Source organism: Saccopteryx leptura, chromosome 13 (genome assembly GCF_036850995.1).
Source record: "Saccopteryx leptura isolate mSacLep1 chromosome 13, mSacLep1_pri_phased_curated, whole genome shotgun sequence".
In the NCBI taxonomy this organism is placed as follows: Eukaryota; Metazoa; Chordata; class Mammalia; order Chiroptera; family Emballonuridae; genus Saccopteryx; species Saccopteryx leptura.
In genome coordinates, this window is record NC_089515.1 from 1,277,198 (window position 1) to 1,296,787 (window position 19,590).

The window sequence follows — 19,590 nt, forward strand, 5'->3', positions numbered from 1 at the left end:
GCAGAATCTGGGCAAGAATACAAACGGAGCCCTGATAATACATGTCTAAACATGTAAAAGTTACACATGAAAATAATTTAAATAAAATTTTCATTAATTGTTAAATTTTAATTTTTATAGAAATAAAACTATTCATAACCTAATATTCAATAGCTACCTAGTTGCCAATGTGAAGAATCAGTACTGTGCTGCCTGAGCTGTGGTGGCACAGTGGATAAAGCGTCAACCTGGAATGCTGAGGTCGCAGGTTCGAAACCTGGGACTTGCAGGGTCAAAGCACATATGGGAGTTGATGCTTCCAGCTCCTCCCCCCTTCTCTCTCTCTATCTCTCTCTCCTCTCTCTCCCTCTCTGTCTCTCTCCCTCCTCTCTAAAAATGAATAAAAAAAATTAAAAAAAATATCATTGCGCTTCACGGGTGTTCCGTTTAGAGGTATGAATACAAAATCCTCAGAGTAGCATGACTGCTCAGTGTTCCTCAATCACCTGTGCCCCTGCTTCGAGTGGCGCAGGCCTCTCGAGCACCTCCGGAGCAGGAGACAGGCAGGCAGAGGAGCAAGGAAAAGTTGTCTTCTCTTTGTCTAACCACTCAACTCCCCGCACTGCGCATTTACCTGGCTTCTTTTACCGAAAACCGCTTTTCATGGAGGGCGCAGGGAGGTGCGGGGCATGAGCTGTCGGCCGACAGCGGATCTCAGGGTCCCTGGTGTGTCCCGCCAGCACTGGGGGAGCTCCAGGGCCCAGTCGTTCCCCAGGGTTCGGATCTGTGTGCCCGGCAGCCTGTGGGTAGCTGAGTCTGGGCCTCGAGGGAGCCCACCCAGGTGTGGCTGGAGGCTGTCAGAGGGAGGTGGGAGGAGCGTGCCTGCCCGGCGGACACCCGGGAACACGGTGGGGCAAGGACCGAAGGCCAAGCTCACGCCCACCACTGGTCAGGCGAAGAGAGGGGGCGACGACGCCGGCTGGAGGCCGCGGGCTTGCGTGCCCTGCGGTGTTCCTCCTGGGACCCCCGGCTCGGTCCCACCGGCGTCGCCGAGGGTCCCCGCGGGCGCTCCGACCTCGCCGGGCTCGGGCGCGCGGGCGGCCCTGGGCAGGTGGCGTGGGCTCCACGCGCGAACCGACCCCCACGGTACAGCGGGTCACGAGGGGTCCGCGCTCAGAGCCTCAGGTCTGCTTCCTACCACTCCAGTAGGTCTACCCGCAGCCCGCAGAACCACCTGCTCTCCCGGGACCCTCGTCCCCTCCTCCGGGACTCGTGGTCCCGCCCCAGTCTCGTCACGCCCCTTCCGCCTCCCGGGCTGATCTCGCGAGGCGTCGCGGCAGCCGAGGCCGGCGTCGCGGGGGTCCGGGAGAGGTGTCCTCTGAGCGCCATGGCCGCACTGCGCGTCCTGCTGCCGCGAGCCCGCGGCCTCGTGCTGCCCCGGCTCGGCTGCGCGGCACGGCGCCCCTTCGCCTCTGGTGAGTGCGGGTGGGCCGCGCCCCGGGACTCGGTCGGAGCTGAGCGAGCAGACCCCCGGCCACGGCGCGTGGGGGGCTGGCTGGCAAATCCCGGTGGGTTCACAGGACTTTGTGGGGCCACTCAGGTTACAGGTGGCCGCCGCTCTGTCCTGCGCCGCCTCCTGCGCTGCCAGCCCGCGCCGCTCCCCGCGCCCTGCCCGGTCCTGTTCCTTCACCTCTGTGTCCAGTTCCCAGTCGTGTCGGTGTCAGCCTGTTCTCTCCGACCCTCCGCTGCTGCACCGCGGCTGCCATCAGCGGTCGGTTCCGGGTCTCCTGGCAGGCACTTGCCGCTCAACTCGACTGTGTTATTCCAGGCACTCCCCGGCAAGCCCGCGGGGCAGGCAGCCACTCCACGTGCGGACAGTCATTCTTTCTCTCTAGGTCGCTGCTGACCCCACGCCTGCGCGGGCCGCCCTCGGGGCGGTGAAAGCCACCTGAGCTTGTGTGTGCCCCCTCCCCCCCGACCGTCCACCTGGCAAAGCCAGAACTCTGTTCTGTTCACAACTTCATTCCGCTCACCTAGCTGGCATTGGCTGAAAGAATTTGTTGAATGGCTCCCTCCCTGGTTTCTGTGGAATCACAGGTTGTCTCTCTGACAGAGGTATTTAGAAGGAAGGCTGCCATGGACTGCTGCTCATAGCTGTTTTTGTTTTTTTAAACTTAAGGTTAGGTTCAAACATCCGCCAAAGCGGAGAGTGGTGCAGAGGTCACCCACGTGACTGAGAGTTGCCTGCTGCAGCCACTAGGAACTGGACAGGGGTTCCTTAAGTCTGTCCAGGTCACTATGTCTACTGACGGAGTATCCCCCCAATTTGATGCCTGTTTTCTCTTGCCCCAGGGGTTCACTTTGAGTACATCATCACAGAAAAGAAGGGGAAGGACAGCAATGTGGGGCTGATCCAACTGAACCGCCCCAAAGCACTCAACGCGCTCTGTGACGGCCTTCTCGTGGAGCTCAATCAGGCGCTGGAGAACTTCGAGAAGGACCCGGCCGTGAAGGCCATCGTCCTCACCGGCGGGGAGAAGGCGTTTGCAGGTGTGGTGGGCAGCATGGTGGCAGGTCACCCAAGTGTGCAAGGGGCAGTCTGACCATGATCACACCCATGTGACCTTGCGCTCAGACTTACACCTCCGAGGCTGCATCAGAAAAGCTCCTAGGGCTTGGGGTTTATTTACACACAGAGTGGAAAGGGTCAGGGAGACTGCTTGGGTGAGCTGCAGTGTGTGTTTACATCTTGGTGTTCTCTGCAAACAAAGTAAGTTCAAAGTGACTCAGGTCCTCCACAATCAGGTGCTGTGCATTGAAGGCTCAGGTAACTAATGAATAAGCCCAGCCTTCTCCAAGTCCAACTCCAGTCCATTTCTTGTCCCGTGGTCCTTCCGTGTCACCGCTGTGAACACAAATCTCAGCATATTGCCAGTGTCCATCACCGCACAAGCCAGGTATCCCCAATAGCCCCAGTGTCTGCTCATGGTGGACATCTAATAGCTGCTATTGGGATCTCTGCACTCCAGTAACTGGGACCTCATTTCCACTAGCTGGAGCCGATATCAAGGAGATGCAGAACCGAACATTCCAGGACTGTTACACCGGGCAGTTCTTGAGCAACTGGGATAAAGTCTGCCAGGTCAAGAAGCCAATCATAGCTGCTGTCAACGGTTTCGCTGTGAGTGTCAGCCCGAGTCTCCCTCTCAGACTTCTTTACGGAATGGACTTGTGTGACGTATAACTGACGTTTATTGTGAAAAGGCCTAAGTCTAGTGTTCAGATAAGCGGGCCTTTCCCACTCGACGTTAAAGAGCCAAGGACTGTAGGGAGAGGAGGTGTTTCAGCATCTGATTTTGTCAGTGTAACCCTTCCCCCCCCCAGTGTTCATGGTGACCCCTGTATTGCTCCAGAATGTCTCTCCCCTCTCCCGTGTAAAGGGGGCACGTGTTGGCTATTTGTGCAACTTTAGTGACTTTCCGACTCACGCAGCACCTGTAAACTAACCTCTTTAGTTACCATGGAAAGTTCTGTGTCCTGTCTTGGTGCACTGGGGTCTCCTGCAGGCATGTAGACTGCTCAGAGGTGCTGGGCTGGGCAGAGCCTGGAGAGAAGGGATGAGAGTTTCAGTTTGTGACTAATAACAAAGGTCCCTTGGGATAAGCCAGGGTCAGTGAGGAAAGTTATTGGAACAAGCATGCCCATTGGTTTGCTCACTCCATGTGGCCGCCTTCGAGCCCCCACAGCAGAGACCTTACAAGCCACAGAGCCGAAAGTGTTTGCTGTCTGGCCCTTTACAAAAACAGTTGGGCAGATCAGCCATTTGTAGGTAATTCATGGGAACACTTAACTAAACTTTGCACTGCTATGTTAAACTTTGCTATACTGTTTCATTTTAAAAGACTATTTAAATAAATAGAGTGATTTAAATAAACGAATAAGGTTTCCCTGGTGATATCTCATGTTTTGCAGCTTGGTGGTGGCTGTGAACTTGCTATGATGTGTGACATCATTTATGCTGGAGAGAAAGCCCAGTTTGCACAGCCAGAAATCCTACTAGGAACCATCCCAGGTAAAGAGGGGTGATATCTCCAACAGAAGCTCTTCAGGTCACTCCCTAGAATCTGCCCACCTATTAGGACCTTGTGGGCTTTTCCAGGAACAGACAGAAACATGCCGCTTACATGAGACAAGAGGCTTTGGGTAGTCCTGTGAGCACTGGACAGGTAGCCACCAGCTATGCTCACTGCTCCCTCTGCCTCCCAGCACACTAAGAATGAGTGGTTACAACAGACTCAGAAATGGCCACAGGCCACTGAGCTATGCCAGCTCCTTGTGTGACAGCTAGATCCCATGTCAGATGCTGTTAGGAATGGCTGACCACACACTGGCTTAGGGTCCTTTTAGGTCAGAAGCTCAAAACATGGTAACAGAGGACCAGCCCTGAGAGCTTGTGTCTGGAGGTAACATGTCACATCTCCTCATATTCAAGTGACCAGAGCAAGTTATGGCCTCATCCAAGGTCAGCAGAGCAGGAGATCAGACCCCCACATATGGAGGTCAACACAATCAATGGGCAAACAGTATGGCTTCCGCCCCTAGGGTCCACTTGATCAGGATTCTGGGCTTATGTCCTCACAAGGTCTCTGCCCTGCATGTAGAGCCTGGAGCCCAGGGCATCTCCTGAGCCAGCTGGGTGAGCAGGCGAGTGTGTCCCGTTGGCTGAGGGCAAGGGCAGCCCTGCCTGAGCTCCACTGATCACTGGGTTCTTCCTGTCCCAGTGTCTAAGGTCTCTACTTCATTGAGACAGTGCCTAAGTCTGCTGCACTGTGGGTGTCTCCCTCGGTTGGTCTCTTTGACTCACCCTGGTGCCATGGGGCAGATGACTAGGTAGACTGTTCTCTTTCCAGCTCGTGGAGGGGAACATTGTGTGCTGGGTAGCCACAGAGTGCTGGAAGAGAAGGGCACATTCAGAGAGTTCCAGGAGGCAGAGCACTCTGTCTTTGGCCTAGATCCTGAGGGGAACAGGTCAGGTCTGAGGCTAGAAGCGTGAGCTCTGTGCGCACCTGTCCAGAGTATGACTCCCGTACTAGAGGTACTGATGTTGGGGACTGAGCTGCAGGTGCAAGGACTGAGCATAGAAAGGAGGTCCCCCCAGGGTTTCTCCTGTCTCCTGCCCAGTCCTCCTGCTGGTTGCCTTACCTGAGAGGCCCATCTTCGGCCCCTCAGAACTTACCAGCAGTGTCTGTGCATCTTGGCTTATACTGGCCACAGAGCCAGCTGTGACCCACTGCCTTCTTCCCCTGCAGGTATGGGGGGCACCCAGAGGCTGACCCGTGCTGTCGGCAAGTCTCTGGCTATGGAGATGGTCCTCACTGGTGACAGGATCTCAGCCCAGGAGGCCAAGGAAGCAGGTATGGGCAGGGGTTGCCCCCTGGAGCCTGTCATGGACAGTGGGGGGGGGGGGGTCTCCAGGGGCTCCTGCAGGCAGTCAGCACAGTGCTTCCAGGGGTCTCGACAACCCGGGGGACCACTGCCCTTGTTAGGTGTCCTAGATGTAAAAACAGTAGCTAAAACATATGCACAGGTTACAGAATACTACTAAACCATGTCATTCCCCAAAGCTTAACATAAGCAGTGGGAATTCTCTGAGAACGAGCAGACACACCCTGACCCATGGCTTGGTGACTTGCGTCTGTCAGAGTCAAGTGACCGTGGAATACAGCCGAGAGCATCGCCCCCTCTTGGGGATGAGGAGGAACCTACCCTGTGTTGCAGCCCCTTGCTCACACCTGAAAGACCTCTGCTCTCACAGGGTCGTCATCACTCAAAGGAAAATAAAACCAGTGCTGTTTCTCACAATCACCTTTTCCCATGTCAGGTCTCGTAAGCAAAGTTTTTCCTGTTGAGAAACTGGTCGAAGAAGCCATCCACTGTGCAGAAAAAATTGCCAGAAATTCTAAATTTATAACAGCGGTAGCCAAAGAATCTGTGAATGCAGGTATGGCTGCGTGGGGAGGAAGGGGAAGGCTGCCAAGACTTGTGCAGCTTCAGGGGTTTGGCCCCAAATGAGGTACCCATCCTGGGTAAAAATTACTAGGACTCAGTATTTCAGATTTGGCTCTTTGTAGATTTCTAGTTTCTAGTTGCATGCTCATAAATTCTGTTGAAATGTTCTGAGCTCCCGCTGGTACTGGATCTGAGAATCCGTCATCCGGGGGGACGTACTGGGACAGGTTGGTGTGCAGGGAGGAGGTCCAGATGGTTCCTGACATGAAACAAGTTGGCTCCTGAGAAACTCAGTTCCCCTCTGGAGCCTGGGTAAAGAGACTCTGCAGCTGGTCAGGGGGCTTTGCAAATGGCTAGTGGCTTGGCCCAAAGGGCATAGGCTCCCTGGACCCCACAGCTCACTGTCACCCTGCTCTCCATTCTCTGCCAACACAGCAGCTCCGACTCAAAATGGCCAGTGTTTTAGCATTGCCCCTTATTCTCAGCATTGCCTGTTGAGAAGACAGGAGCCTGTGACAGATGTGTGCCCTCTGAGTCTGTGTTCGTACACAAGAGAGCCAGCCGGCCGGCCTCCGGGCTAGTTGAGGCCTCAGCACAGGAACCACACAGAGCACCACTTAGGAAGTGTGGCTGTGTGTGTGTGTGTGTGTGTTGGTGAGGCCTGTCAAGGGGCCTGCTCTGGCTCCACCCTCCCCAGAAGACCTGTGGCTCCAGGTGCCACCAAAGAAAGACAGCCCAGGGCCCCTGCGATTAGTATTGCTGGATCCGTATGCTTTTCGTACTTAATTGTTGTTTTTCAATACTGTTAAAATATGGTTTCGATCCTGACCTGATGGATCAGTGGATAGAGCTTCCTCCCAGCATGCCAAGGTCACGGGTTCTGTCCTGGTCAGGGCACAGAGGGGAAGCAATCAATTAGTGCACAACTCAATGGAACAACTGAGTGGAACGACTGATGCCTCTCTCGCTCTCAAATCAATGGAAAAATTAAACGGGAAAGAAAATTTTAATTAAAATACAGTTTCATGGGCTACCTCAGATCCTCTGGGATTGGACAGAGTGTGCATCCCACCTTTCATGCACTCTCTTGCCCCTCTTTCTGGGCAGGGACCTGTGCTGGGGGGCTGGGCCGTCCCAGGCCACATTTTAAATCAGGTGCGAGTGCATAGAGCTGTGGAGACTTTACTGACACCACAGAGAAGTGCTCCCAGCTACAGCTGCCCAGTTCGTAACACCAGGGTTTTCTTTCCTAGCTTTCGAAATGACATTAGCAGAAGGAAATAAGTTGGAGAAGAAGCTCTTCTATTTAACTTTTGCGACCGTAAGTAAACAACATTCAAATGAAGAATCACACCTGGCCCTTGCCGGTGGCACAGTGGATAGAGTGTCATCCAGAGTGCCCAGGTTCCTGGCTCTATCATGGGGTCTCCGGCTTGGGTGCCAGCTCCATACCAGGGCTGCCGGTTTAAACCCCAATCAGGGCACATAGGAGAAGCAATCAGTCGGTGCATAACTAAGTAGAACAATGAATTGATGCTTCTCACTCCCTCCCTCTCTCTCTCCCTTTCCCTCTCAAATAAAAAAACAAATCACACATGTTCCAACAATAAAAGCTGCTGGGAATTTCCTGGTAGATATTATCATCAAACCCCACTCCCCTTTGGTCAGAGCTGCTAGCATCCCATAGCTGGGTCAGGGGCCCATCAGTGAGTAGAAGTTCAAAAAGACGGACGGAAAAGGGCCATGTCCTGTCATGAGAGGTCTTCCAAGTTGGCTCTTAAATGCAGTTTGTTTACCTAAAGTATCTTGTCACTGCAGTCACTTGAAATGGGGTTTAGAGCAATGTTTTCTAGGATTTCGGACAGTGACTTAAAGTAAGTGGTTCTTCTAATAGTCATTCAGATGCATGTCTTTTATTATCAGAAGATTATATCTGGGTCTTTTATAAAAGAAAGGTAAAAAAATGGCTTTGATTCTTGAGGAAGCAAAGATGTGTATATGCATGCATGTGCACACATGTTTGCCTACACACATGTATACATACAGAAAAGGATGCAGAATGAGTCTGGATTCCTGCCTATGACACCTAGGGAGCTTCTGAATTAAGGGGACAATTTGGTGAGTGACTCAAATAATGTGCATCTGAGAGTCTCTGTAGATTATTTAACACACACGTTTGGTTCTTGAATAAACATCACCTGGTGGGGGGCACAAAGGGGAATATGGGTAGAAATACCCATTCCCAGGTTTCCAGGTGGTCCCACTGCAGACCCCTCCCCTCTCCCCACCTGTGAGTGGGGAAGCCCTGTGCCTGCCCCACGGGGACATGTGACATTCAGCTCTGCTTTATTCCCTTTCCCAACAGGAAGACCGGAGAGAAGGGATGACGGCATTTGTGGAGAAGAGAAAGGCCAACTTCAAAGACCAGTGAGACCTGCCGCCTCAGCCTTAAAAACTCCACTGAAAGGAGACACAGATTTAGAAGCCAATAAACCCTGTTTGTCAAAGGGCAGTGTATGTGACGTGTTCTTTCTCTTCAGCTGTGCAGGGTCATGAGACTCGCACAGAAGTCCTTAAAGTCAGTTACCCCTGGCATACCCCCAGGGTAACCACTGGTAACAGGCATATAGCTTTCTAGAGATCTTTCTGTACCCACATGTCTACATGCATCCACACATGTCCACACACGCAGGTATAGTTCATTTTACAGAAAGGAGGTTCCATGTTCACCTGCAAAGTGCACTGGTTATCTTTCTAAGTCTGTCACACCAGTGCACCCTCTCTCGTTTGACCAGAAGTCTTTTTAATTATGGCAAAATGTGTATGATAAGAAATTGACTTTTAACAGTTTTTAAATGTACGTTGAAGTGGCATTGTATCTGCAGAGTCCTGCAGCTGTCACTGCCATCCACCCCCAAACTGTCTCATCAACCCCCCCATGTGTCCCCGTTAACTCTCGCTTCTCTCCCCCATCACACCCCCCCCCCCGCGCGTGTGCCACCCCTGGCACCGTCTGCACTACTTCCCTCCTGTCTCTGAATTTAGTACATGTTTTCAAGGTAGAAACGTGTAATAGTTTCTTTTCATTGCTAAACAGTGTTCCTATTAGCATTCTTTTAAATGGCCCTGCAATGTTTTATGGTACTGGTATACTGTAATTTACGTTTTCCCAGGTGTTGAGGATTTATTTAGACTGCATCCAATTACTGCTTCAGGTCACAGCCCCCAGGCCTCAGAACACCCTCAGACTCTCCCAAAGTGAGGGACTCCACTGGCTTTCTACACTGGTGCACACAGCAAAGCCACTTAACAGATAGGCCCAGGCAAGGGGGGCAAAGCCCTTGCGGGCTGCCACATGACCCCCCAGTGTTACACATCAGTCTTGCACTGTGAAGATGGACCAACCTCTCATACCACCTCTAAACCCAGGGCAGAACTCTGCCAAAGCAAAGACTGCCTATAAGACATGCACCTGGCCTTTTCCGGGAGCTGAGCCTCAGGGCTCTTCTCCCTGGGAGCCCACTGTCCCTCCAGCTCAGTGAAGAACTGAGAGCACCAGATGTGGGTGCTTCCTCCATCGTGCCTGCCGCTAGGTGTGGACAAATAGTCCAATGAGTGGAACATGGCTGAGGTCATTTCTATGTGTGGTTATGGCCTTGGGGTGGGGTGGGGCCAGAAGTATGTACACTCCCTGCCTGGACCTGAGCTGAACAGCAAGGAGAAACCCACCTTGAAATAAAATGACTTCAAAGCTCCGGCTGTCTGAACACCCAAGGTCATGTGCCATTGTGCTTTGGTTATATTCATGCAGCAAAGTGAGGCCCTGGCCAACGTGAGTGACACACTGTGCAGGCCGTTTGCCTGCAGGTATTAGCTTTGTTGTGTTGTCATACAGAATCCAGATCAGGCTTCAGAAGGGGGCAGTTTGAGAAATCAGCCACATACCCCAGTGCCAACAGCAGAGACAGTGCTGTTGGGGCCATCCTGAACACTGGCATGGTGACATTATTTTCAGATAAGCCTCAGGATCTTTTCTGTTTGGCATGTACATATTACAGAAGTAGGTACTGATAGATACGTGAATTCCAAACTGCCCTCTTGCTGTTCCGCTTATCTGTCAGACCTCACCCTTACTGGACTATTGCCCCTGAGACAGAGGAATTCCAAAAGCTGACAAGCTGCCCCAAGGAGGGGCTCCGGACATACCAGGATTTTTGATTCAACACCCACATGCTTGAAGCCCCCCAAGGAGGAGCATTCCGGACATACCAGGACTTTTGCTTCAGTATCCCCTCAGGCTCTCCCAAACACTATATAACTTGCCCCTAGTCTGTAACTGGTGCTCTTCTCCCCCAGGAGAAGTGCCCGGCAGGGTTCCTTTCTTCCTTTCAATAAAGCCTGTTACTCTGGTCTTTCGGACTCCCATGGATTCCAACAGGTACAAAGGGAACTGGATTCAGGCTGACTGCTTGGATTGGGCCGTCCCCATGGGGTGGAGAGACCAGGCGTTCTGCATTGCGGTAGATGTGGAATACTGAAGCTGAATGTGGAACCAGGGATCTGCTTCATGGCATGCCACCTGCCCTAGATTCAAGTGGATGTGCGAAGAACCCAGGGAGGAAGCCATAAATCGAGAAAGCTGTTCACTGGTCTACTTTTCGATGCATTGGGCAGTGAATGGCCTTGGTACTTTTATTCTGAGCAGCAGGTGCCCGGAGTTGAGTGGGTCCAGTTCTAGGATCCTATTGAGATTTTACACCCTTATCTTAGCAGCTGTGCTCAGCCAGAAGCCAAGAATGGTTCACACCACACCCAGCATGAAATCTCTGCATCTCAGAGGTCTATAACCACAGCATTATTTGGATTCCAGAACTTTATTTAGCTCCATTATTTGGAGCCCATGCCCCTCGGCCTGGTAGAATGGGACCTCCCAGGTATCATGCTAGTCCCAGAGCTTGAGGGTGTTGGGGGACCTCAGTTGTCAGGAGACTGTAGTGTGACCATGTGCTTTTCTGTGACTGATGACTTTGCTGACAAACCCCAAATGGGTCTGTCTGGGGACCACAAACCCCAGAGTAAGCCACCCCCCCTCTTGAGTTCATTGACCTCTGGCCCCATATTGTCTTGGGAGTTTAATTTGTATTTGAAGCTGAAACCTCTCGTTCTCATCTATGTAGAACTGGCTTTCCCCTCATATACTTGTACTAAAAACACAAAGCTTTGGGGAATGTTAACTGTGAGCCTTCACTTAAATCTTAGAGTGGAAACTGCTCTGGCACAACCCTCACCCTGGGTGCAGTCGGCTGCTTCGGTGGCCCGGGTGCTGGCCCTGCTGATTGGCCTCCCCCGGCTTGCTCTTGACTCCACTCTGTCCAGCATGGCCCAGCCAGCGCTGTGTGTTCAGGGCACTGCTGGACAACAGGCTGTGTTTACAACCTGACTCCCTCAAGCAACTGAGGCTCCCAGGGGCCAAGTTGTAAAACATGGAGACGTCATTGTTTTCTTCTGATTTTTTGCGGTGGCTTTGTTGACTTTCATGTACAGAACTTTCCCAGGAGTTGCCAGTCCTCTGAATATGTTATGTCACCTCAGGGTTGAGTGCTTTGGCCACAGCTCTGGCCACACAGCTCGATGTGTATTTGGAAACGAAGTGGACAATGGTGGGCTCTGGAGGGAGACAGCCTGGCCTGGGCTGGCCTGTCTAGGCTCTGGGTTGGGCAGTCTCCTGCCGGGCAGGCAGCAGTAAGTACTCAGGTAGCTGGGCAAGTGAGCAGCCCTGCAGGGTAAAGCTTGAGGAGCCAGTGCACGGAGGGTCAAGGACTCACTGGCGCTGAGCCAGAGCCCGTCTACAGGCTGGGCAGTGAGTTTGGTGGTGGGTTCAAAGCGAGGGTATGACTAAGCCAGCACACTCACAAGCACCTGCACTGGTGTCTGCCCCCCAGCCTGAGTGGGGAGAGGGGTTTGGGAGAGAGCATACAAAGGGCTGGATGCCAAGGGCAGTGTCTGTAAGGCACAAGAGCCATCAGCATTAGTCAGCTATTGCTGCATAACAAATGATTCCTAAATTTAGGGGCTTAATACAGCAATCATTAGTTATTTCTGACAGTCTATGTGGTTCAGGAGTCCAGATACACCACAGTGGGTCTCAGTTGGAAGCTCCTGACCCACCACTCTCTGGTGGTCGGTGCTGGAGAGAATCCCATTCAGGTGTTCCCCCCACACATCCTGGTGCCCCACCTGCTAACCTTCCCAGTCCCCTCCAGGGCAGGCCCAGGGAGTAAGTCCACTACCTCGTCTCCCCAGGGATCCCGCGGGCTAGGGGCGTAAGTGGGGAGGGGTTAGGGAGCTCTGACCAGAAACACGTGGGTGTCCGGGTCTTGAACCTGGAGAAGGATGCAGGCTCTGAAGGGTGCCATGGACCCGGTGTTGCCCCACCTCCCACACCACACCTAGCACCGCCCCACCTTCGGCGGCCCCGCCCTGCTGCTCCGCCCCGCTTCTCCCGCGAACATGGTGGTGCTGAAGGGTGTCCCAGCGCTGCTGTCCCCAGAGCTGCTTTACACCCTTGCGCGGATGGGGCACGGGGACACGATTGGTGAGCCGACTAGGGACAGAGCCTCAGGAACCCCCACCCTCAGGGCAGACGTCGGGAGAGGCGGGGGGGGGGGGGTCCCGCAGGGGTCATGGCCCAAGCTGTCCTGAGGTGGGGACAGGGCCCCTCCTCGGAGTAGGTCTCCACCCACTCCCGGCAAGCCCAGGCTCCAGCCCGGGCCTTGGTTGGCCTCAGGCGGTCACGAGGACGCGTGGCCCTCGGCTCGGGTTGGATTTCGCGTGGCAGGAGAGTGAAGGGGATAGAAGAGGGTACCTGAGGAGCAAGGTCCCCTCTCCGGCCTCGGGCCCTGTGTGCTGCTCATACTTCAGATGGCCCTGGAGGGGGTCACATCCGCCTGTGTCTGGGGCTGTTTCTCCTTTTTCCGGCCATGGGCGGGACTCAGTGTGGAGGCTGTGGCTGGAGCTCCGCCCTCGTCCTGGTAATCCCTGCAGTTTCTCCAGCACCTGGTAACTGCCTCACCTCCCAGGCCGTGGGTTTCCTACCCCTCCCTCTCTCCCTGTCGGGAGGGCTTGGGGAGGGCAGCCGGCGTGGTCAAACGTTCCGTAGGTGACCCACTGTCTGCGTCCACCCATGCGAACCCCCAGGATGTCTAATCTAGCTAGCCGTTCAGTTCTTTTTTTTTTTTCTGAAGCTGGAAACGGGGAGAGACAGTCAGACAGACTCCTGCATGTGCCCGACCGGGATCCACCCGGCACGCCCACCAGGGGGCGATGCTCTGCCCCTCCGGGGCGTCGCTCTGCTGCGACCAGAGCCACTCTAGCGCCTGGGGCAGAGGCCAAGGAGCCATCCCCAGCGCCCGGGCCATCTTTGCTCCAATGGAGCCTCGGCTGCGGGAGGGGAAGAGAAAGACAGAGAGGAAGGAGAGGGGGAGGGGTGGAGAAGCAGATGGGCGCTTCTCCTGTGTGCCCTGGCCGGAAATCGAACCCGGGACTTCTGCACGCCAGGCCGACGCTCTACCACTGAGCCAACTGGCCAGGGCCCGTTCAGTTCTTGCAGACGTGAACTTCCCCACCGCCTCCATCTGCAAGTGTGGCCCGGAGGAGATCCGCGCGGATGGTGAGCACGCCGGCTCTACCCCTGGCAGACCGGGCTGGGAAAAGTGCGGAGGTCCTGGCTCTGCTCCCCAGGGGCTACAGCTCTGTGGCCACCTCCACCCATTCCCCAAGCCACACCAGCGACCCATGTGCCAGAACCCTCAAGGTGCTCACTGCAGTCCACAGCCCCCAGAGGTGACCCGGACCTCCTACTCCATTTCAGACACCACTTGATGACTTCTGTAAAGTGGGGAAACAGAAGCTAGGCACCTTGTTGGCTGACTGAGCAGGGGTGTCCCCCTCCTCCCCCCGGTCAGGTCAGGTGTTCAGCCTTTACCTGATGTAAAAATCCCAGTACTGGCCTCAAAGGCTCCAGGTGTCCACATGCTCAGAGACCCCCTGATCCTTACGGTGGATGGGAAGTGAGGTCAGGAGGAGCTTTGAGCCAGGTCCCAGAGGTGATGTAGGAGCAGAGTACTGAGAGTGATGGGACCGTGGGGCCCCAGACTGCCCCGTAGCTGGGCTGGTGCCAGGCTCTGACCGTGCCTGCCCCCCACACTCCCCATCCACTCTCATTTCTTGCCTTGAGATACTATGAGGCAGAAACAGGCTCTCCCTGCAGAGACAAGGCCACTGTGTCACAGAAATAAAATTCAGGTTAAACCCAGTCCCTCTGGACAGAGGAGGCCAGTGGTCACTTGCTCCTGACCCAGCAGCCTTAGCAACCATGCCCCACTCAGCTGAACCAGCCGTGCCTTGATTAGACTCTGGGCCAGGTGACCCCGGGTGCTCTCCCCGCCAGGGAGGGTGGCACAAGGTGGGCCGTAGGAAAAGCCAGAATGTTAAAAGATGAGGAGTGTCCAAGTAAATCACGGTGTAGCCACTAAAGCGACACTCACACTGAACTCATTAGTGGAGAACAATTAGGATTCAGGGTCAAACATGCAGAAAAGCCTAATCAGGTAGAAACAAAAAGAAAAAGGGCAGAAGAAAATGCATTTAGAAGGTGGCAGGGTTTCCTTTATGTGGTCACAGACAGGTCTTTCTTTTCATAGGTTTCTGTCTTTCCCAGTTTTGTACCATGAGCAGGTGTTACTTTAACAATCAGAAACGCACTTTAAGGGAGAGCAGGGCCCTGGAAGCCAAGTGGAACAGGTTTGAGTACACCTTGGGCACAGAGGCCTCTTCCCAGACCCCACTGTTTGTGGCCAAGTGCCCCACCTGGTGGATGGGAGTTTGAGGTCACAACCAACAACCTGCAAGGTGCAGAGGGCAGGAGATGGGCAGAGTTGGCCCAGTGCCAGGACAGTGGCAGATGCAGCAACCAGAGTAAGGAAACACCAGTGTGACCTTGATAAGTGTCACCAAGTGGGTGGCAGTTGCCTGTGGTCCCTCTGTTCTTAGCTCAGGTCTGTCCCTGCTAATTTAGTGTGGCCCAGTGTGAAAGGTGAGGCCAGGCCCAGTGGTCAGGTGGCACTGTGGGCAGCTGGGCAAGAGAGCCCGAGTCTGAGGCAAGCACTCTGCCCTCAGGTCTGGGCATCCCACAGCTCCTGGAGGCCATTCTGAAGCTGCTGCCACTGGACACCTATGTGGAGAACCCGGTGAGGCCCCTTTACCAGACCTCAAAGGGTCCACCTGCCTTGGGGGCAGCATGTGTCCCCAAAGGGTTCTCATCCTTATCAGAGGAGCCCTAACCATCACCCAACAAGGGGGGCTTGAAGGCACCCAAGGAAGTTGGGCGGGTGGACTGCAGAGCTGACCCCTCTGTCCTCAGGCTGTTGTCATGGAGCTGGTGTCCAGCGACAAGGAGAAGGGCCTCCAGACTCCAGTGTGGAGAAGTTATCAGTCCATCCTCTGGGAGGCTGGCTGCTTGGTGAGCCTGTGGCCCACACTGAGAATGGAATTGGAACCCTCTGAACCTCCTTAAAAGCCTGGGAGGAAGAAAAGATGGACCCCACACTATGCCCCACGGTTGTCTGAGCACCAACTCACTGGCAGTGGAAGACCCTGGGGGGTGCTCACACCCTGCCCCCAGCCTCTCACCTCCCCCTAGAGTCTGACCTGTCTGCCTGGGGGCCCTCATCCATCTCAGCCTGTCCAAGTGGAGCCAGGGGCAAGCAGGGCCTAGCCTCATTCTGTGTGTCACTCCCCATCTCCCCACCCCCTACCCCAGGCAAGGAGAGCAGCCTGTCCTCCTGGGACCACCCACATAGGAAGGTCTTGGGCAAAACCTACCCAAGGAGAGGACACATGGGGCTCCTGTCCTGGACAGTGGCTCCCCTATCCCTGCCCCAGGGCAAATCAGAGGGACTCAGGGACTCCAGGCAGGTGGCCACCAAGTGCAGCAGGCACCTCACTCTTCACAGCCCCATGGGTCCCTAGTCCTTGCAGGTAGGAGGCAAAGCATGCCTGGAAGAACCAGAGAAATGAAGCTCAGAGAGACCATGCTTCCTATGGCCCTGCTGGGCCCGTGAGGATTTCTGGGCAGGGTCCTTCAACCATCCTGGTTTGTCTTCCAGAGCCGCCTGACAAAGATAGAGAGGTTTGAGTTTTATGAGGAGGCCAAGAAGGCTTTTGCTGTTGTAGCAACTGGGTGAGTTCTTGCTGGGTTCACCGGGTCCTGATGGGTCCTAATGGATCCTGATGGGTTAGTTGGATCCAACTGGGTCTGGGCTGAATATGGACCTCTTTCCCCATTCCAAAGGTCCCCCACCCTCCATTCAGCCCCTGCCCACTGAGACAGATGTCCTCCAGGGAATGGAGGACCTGAGCTGTCCAGTGGGTGATGCAGAGCAGGGATCTGGGTGCCCTGGCCCAGCTCAGGGCTCAACTCAGTTCCTTGTGCAGGGAGACGGCCCTGTACGGAAACCTCATCCTGAAGAAGGGGGTGCTGGCCCCTGAAGCTCTGGTCTAGGCTGGTGAAGAGTCAGGACGCCTGAACCCGACAACACCATCAGCAGGGCTTGAAGGAGCTGCTGAAGCTCTGGGATTCTCCCAATCTGAAAAATGATAGAAAAGTATAATGACTTGTCACGGTTCAGTCCAAAGTTTGAGACAACAACGCCATTTTCACTCACAAAGGCTTGTTTGTGCTGAGCGCGGGGAGGCTGCTGCTGGCTTCCCAGAGCACACCCCCCACCTGCCCGAGATGGACCCCTAGGTGGAAAGTAACCTTGCTCAGCAAGCCCCTGGATTTGAGACAAGGGCCCACCTCATGCAGGCTGCAGCCTAAGGATCTGGGGACCTGAGCAGGGGCCCCAGGGGGGGCTGTGGTGACTCAGCATACCACAAGAGGCCTGCAGGTGGGGGCTGTGGTGACTCAGCATACCACAAGAGGCCTGCAGGTGGGTGCAGCGGCTCCTTAGGTGGCCCTGAGTGGGGTGGGCGCTTCTGTATCAGTCCCTTGGACTGCAGACGCTGAGGTGACCCTTACAGAGGGGACCAAGGCTGTTCCTTCAGTCCCAAAGACAGAACAGGTGGCAAGGGCTGGTCTGGAGACTCTGGGAGGTGGTCATGTGTTGGGGTGCTAGTGAGATGGTGGGGCGGCCCCTGGTGGAGGGCGTGAGCTACCTGAGGTGCTGGCTGAACCCCATACCTGTGTTCCCTCAGCCCAGTGGTTGGGTGCCTACTAATACACAGAAGCCTGAGCTGTCCTGAGAAAGAAAGGTGTGTGTGTGGGGGGGGGGGTGCTGCCCAGGCAGAGGGCTAGGCTGAAAGGGGTGCCTGTGAGGCTGCAGTGATTTCCAGCATGGTGCTCAGATTGGGTCTTAGGCTGGAAGAAATTCTCACCAACCACTGTCCTGCACTCCAGGATCTCCCCCTAAGGTTCCTCTTCCTCCAGATCTTTCTATCGTCACGTGGATGTGGGAGCTGGATGACTGTGGGCTTCCAGGTCCCTGTCTCTCGGGGTCAGGGGGAGGCTGCTCCTTTGTGAGGGCTAGTGTACTGACATCTCAAGAGAGTCAGGAGCCCACTGGGTGAAGATCTGGGCCTCAGCCTGGGTAAGGGACCCTGTTCTGGGCCATCACTGCCAGGGTTTACCCTCAGACCCCATGGCTACTACTAGCCACACAGGGCCTTTCTTTAAACAGCTTTATTGAGGTTTAATTGACATATGATTAACTTGACACATTTCAAGTGTACAGTTAAATATGTTTGGAAATTGTCTACACTCAAGAGAGCCATGCAGCACCACTGTCACCCCACGCCTTCCCCCCCCACACACACTGCTTTCTGTCAGAACAGGTTAGTTTGCATGTTCTGGAATGTCGCACAAATGGGACAGTGTGTGCTCTGTTGGCTGGCTTCTTTCACTCTAGTTCTCATGAGACTGTGTTGTATCTATAACTCCCTTCTGCTGCTGAGTGAAGGGTTCCCCATCAAGTGCACACACGAGCTGGGTTGTGTTGGTGTGTGGCTATGAGGTACACTTGCTGTGAGTGTGCATAGCCAAGTCTGCGGACAGACAGGAGCCTGGAGTGGAATGGCTGGGTCACATGATGTATAACCTTTTAGGAAACTTCCAAACTGTTTTCCAAAGTCACTGTCCTAGCTGACATCGCCAGCACAGGGAGTGAGATTCTGACTCGTCCTGACTCTGGTAGCTCTGGGTGCTGGTCTTTCCCATCTGCTGCTGGTGAGTGTGTGTGTGGTGGTGTTGCCTCCGACTCTGATTAGTGTTCCCTGGTGATTACTGATGTGGAGCATCTTCTCATGGGCTTGTTTGCCTTCCATCTATTTTCTTTGGTGACATCAATACTCAGTCTCTTGCCTGTTTAGTATTGGCACCAGAGCCTTCAATGAATCTGGTCGCCAATAACAAAGTGGGGGGGGGTCCCCACACCACAAGCAATTCTGCGACACCAGCTGGGTGTCCCCACTTCAACTCAACTCTGACACCATGTACCTGGAGATGCCTCAGAACCCACAGACTAAGGGCTCAGTCCCACAAGACTGCCACCCAGCCTCACCTTCAGACTCCAGTCACAAGTCTAGGTTGTCATCTGGGCTTCTGACCCACCTGCTGTAGGTTGGAGGCTCCCATGACCCCCTCCTCGGGTTCTACAAAGTGCCACAGTGGTTCAGAGAACTCAGAAACGTTTTACTCACTAGCTCACAGGCTGACTATAAAAGGATGTGCAGGACAAGCAGGTGGGAGAGACGCATGGGCAAGGTCTGGGGAAAGGGCACAGCACTGCCATGTCCTCTCTGGGAGCCCCTCTCCCCCCAAATCTCCATGTGCTCACCAGCCCGGAAGCTCTCTGAACTCTGTCCTTTTGGGGTTTTTATGGAGGCTTCATTACTTGGGCATGAGTGATTAAATCCATGGCCAAATGGGGGTGGGACTGGCAAACATACAGATTTTTAAAAACAGTTTCAAGTGCTGACGAAGGTGTAGAGAAACTGAAGCCTCTTACGCTGCTGGCGGGACTGTACCGGGGTACAGCCACATTGGAAACATATTTAGCATTTTTGCCTGACTTTGGTGGCGATCACTGATTCAACACCTCAGGCTTGCCTATCCAGAAGCAACTGCCAGTAGATGATCCCCCCATTCCCTCTTTCTCTCAAAAATCAATAAATAAAATCTTTAAAAGAAAGAGATGTATAGCGTTTTCTTAAAAAGTGAAACGTGAACTGCCATCTGACCTAGCAACACCACTCCTAGGTACCTACCCGAGAGGAATGAAAGGCTGTGTTCACACAAGGACTGCAAGAGTGCCCACAGCAACGCTAACAGACAAAACCAGCAACAGTCCAGAGGCCTGTGTGGACGCATAGGTAAAATGGAGGCACATCCGACCATGGGACGCCGTTCAACAGTAGAAGGGTTGGGGCTGTGTTACAGCTGCTGCCATTGCTGTCCTCCAGCTGTGAGCCAGGCTGAGCCCTGGGGGGGCGGGCACGTCTGCCATGACAGCAAACACCTGCTGAGTGCCTTCTCTGCCCACTGAC

General features: G+C 54.3%; 2 protein-coding genes across 6 annotated transcripts; both read left to right on the plus strand.

Annotated features, from left to right (window-relative positions):
- The first annotated feature begins 1,283 nt into the window (after positions 1–1,283).
- On the plus strand, positions 1,284–8,500 carry ECHS1 (enoyl-CoA hydratase, short chain 1). Its single transcript, XM_066355179.1, has 8 exons — positions 1,284–1,454; positions 2,332–2,529; positions 3,033–3,160; positions 3,952–4,051; positions 5,289–5,393; positions 5,861–5,980; positions 7,242–7,309; positions 8,354–8,500. Exons 1-8 carry the CDS (start codon positions 1,367–1,369, stop codon positions 8,417–8,419), a joined length of 873 nt encoding a protein of 290 aa, XP_066211276.1. The 5' UTR covers positions 1,284–1,366; the 3' UTR covers positions 8,420–8,500.
- Positions 8,501–12,483: 3,983 nt separating this feature from the next.
- Positions 12,484–19,204, plus strand: FUOM (fucose mutarotase). 5 transcript variants are annotated; one of them, XM_066355194.1, is made up of 7 exons: positions 12,484–12,583; positions 13,148–13,203; positions 13,581–13,657; positions 15,166–15,236; positions 15,410–15,508; positions 16,155–16,228; positions 16,483–19,204. In XM_066355194.1, exons 2-7 carry the CDS (start codon positions 13,172–13,174, stop codon positions 16,547–16,549), a joined length of 420 nt encoding a protein of 139 aa, XP_066211291.1. In that variant the 5' UTR covers positions 12,484–12,583; positions 13,148–13,171; the 3' UTR covers positions 16,550–19,204. The 5 variants fall into 5 exon arrangements, with proteins under 5 accessions (XP_066211291.1, XP_066211290.1, XP_066211292.1 ...); XM_066355192.1 differs by lacking the exon at positions 12,484–12,583 and adding an exon at positions 12,799–13,019; XM_066355193.1 differs by lacking the exon at positions 13,148–13,203 and having other exon boundaries at positions 12,485–12,583; positions 13,589–13,657.
- Positions 19,205–19,590: the final 386 nt, after the last annotated feature.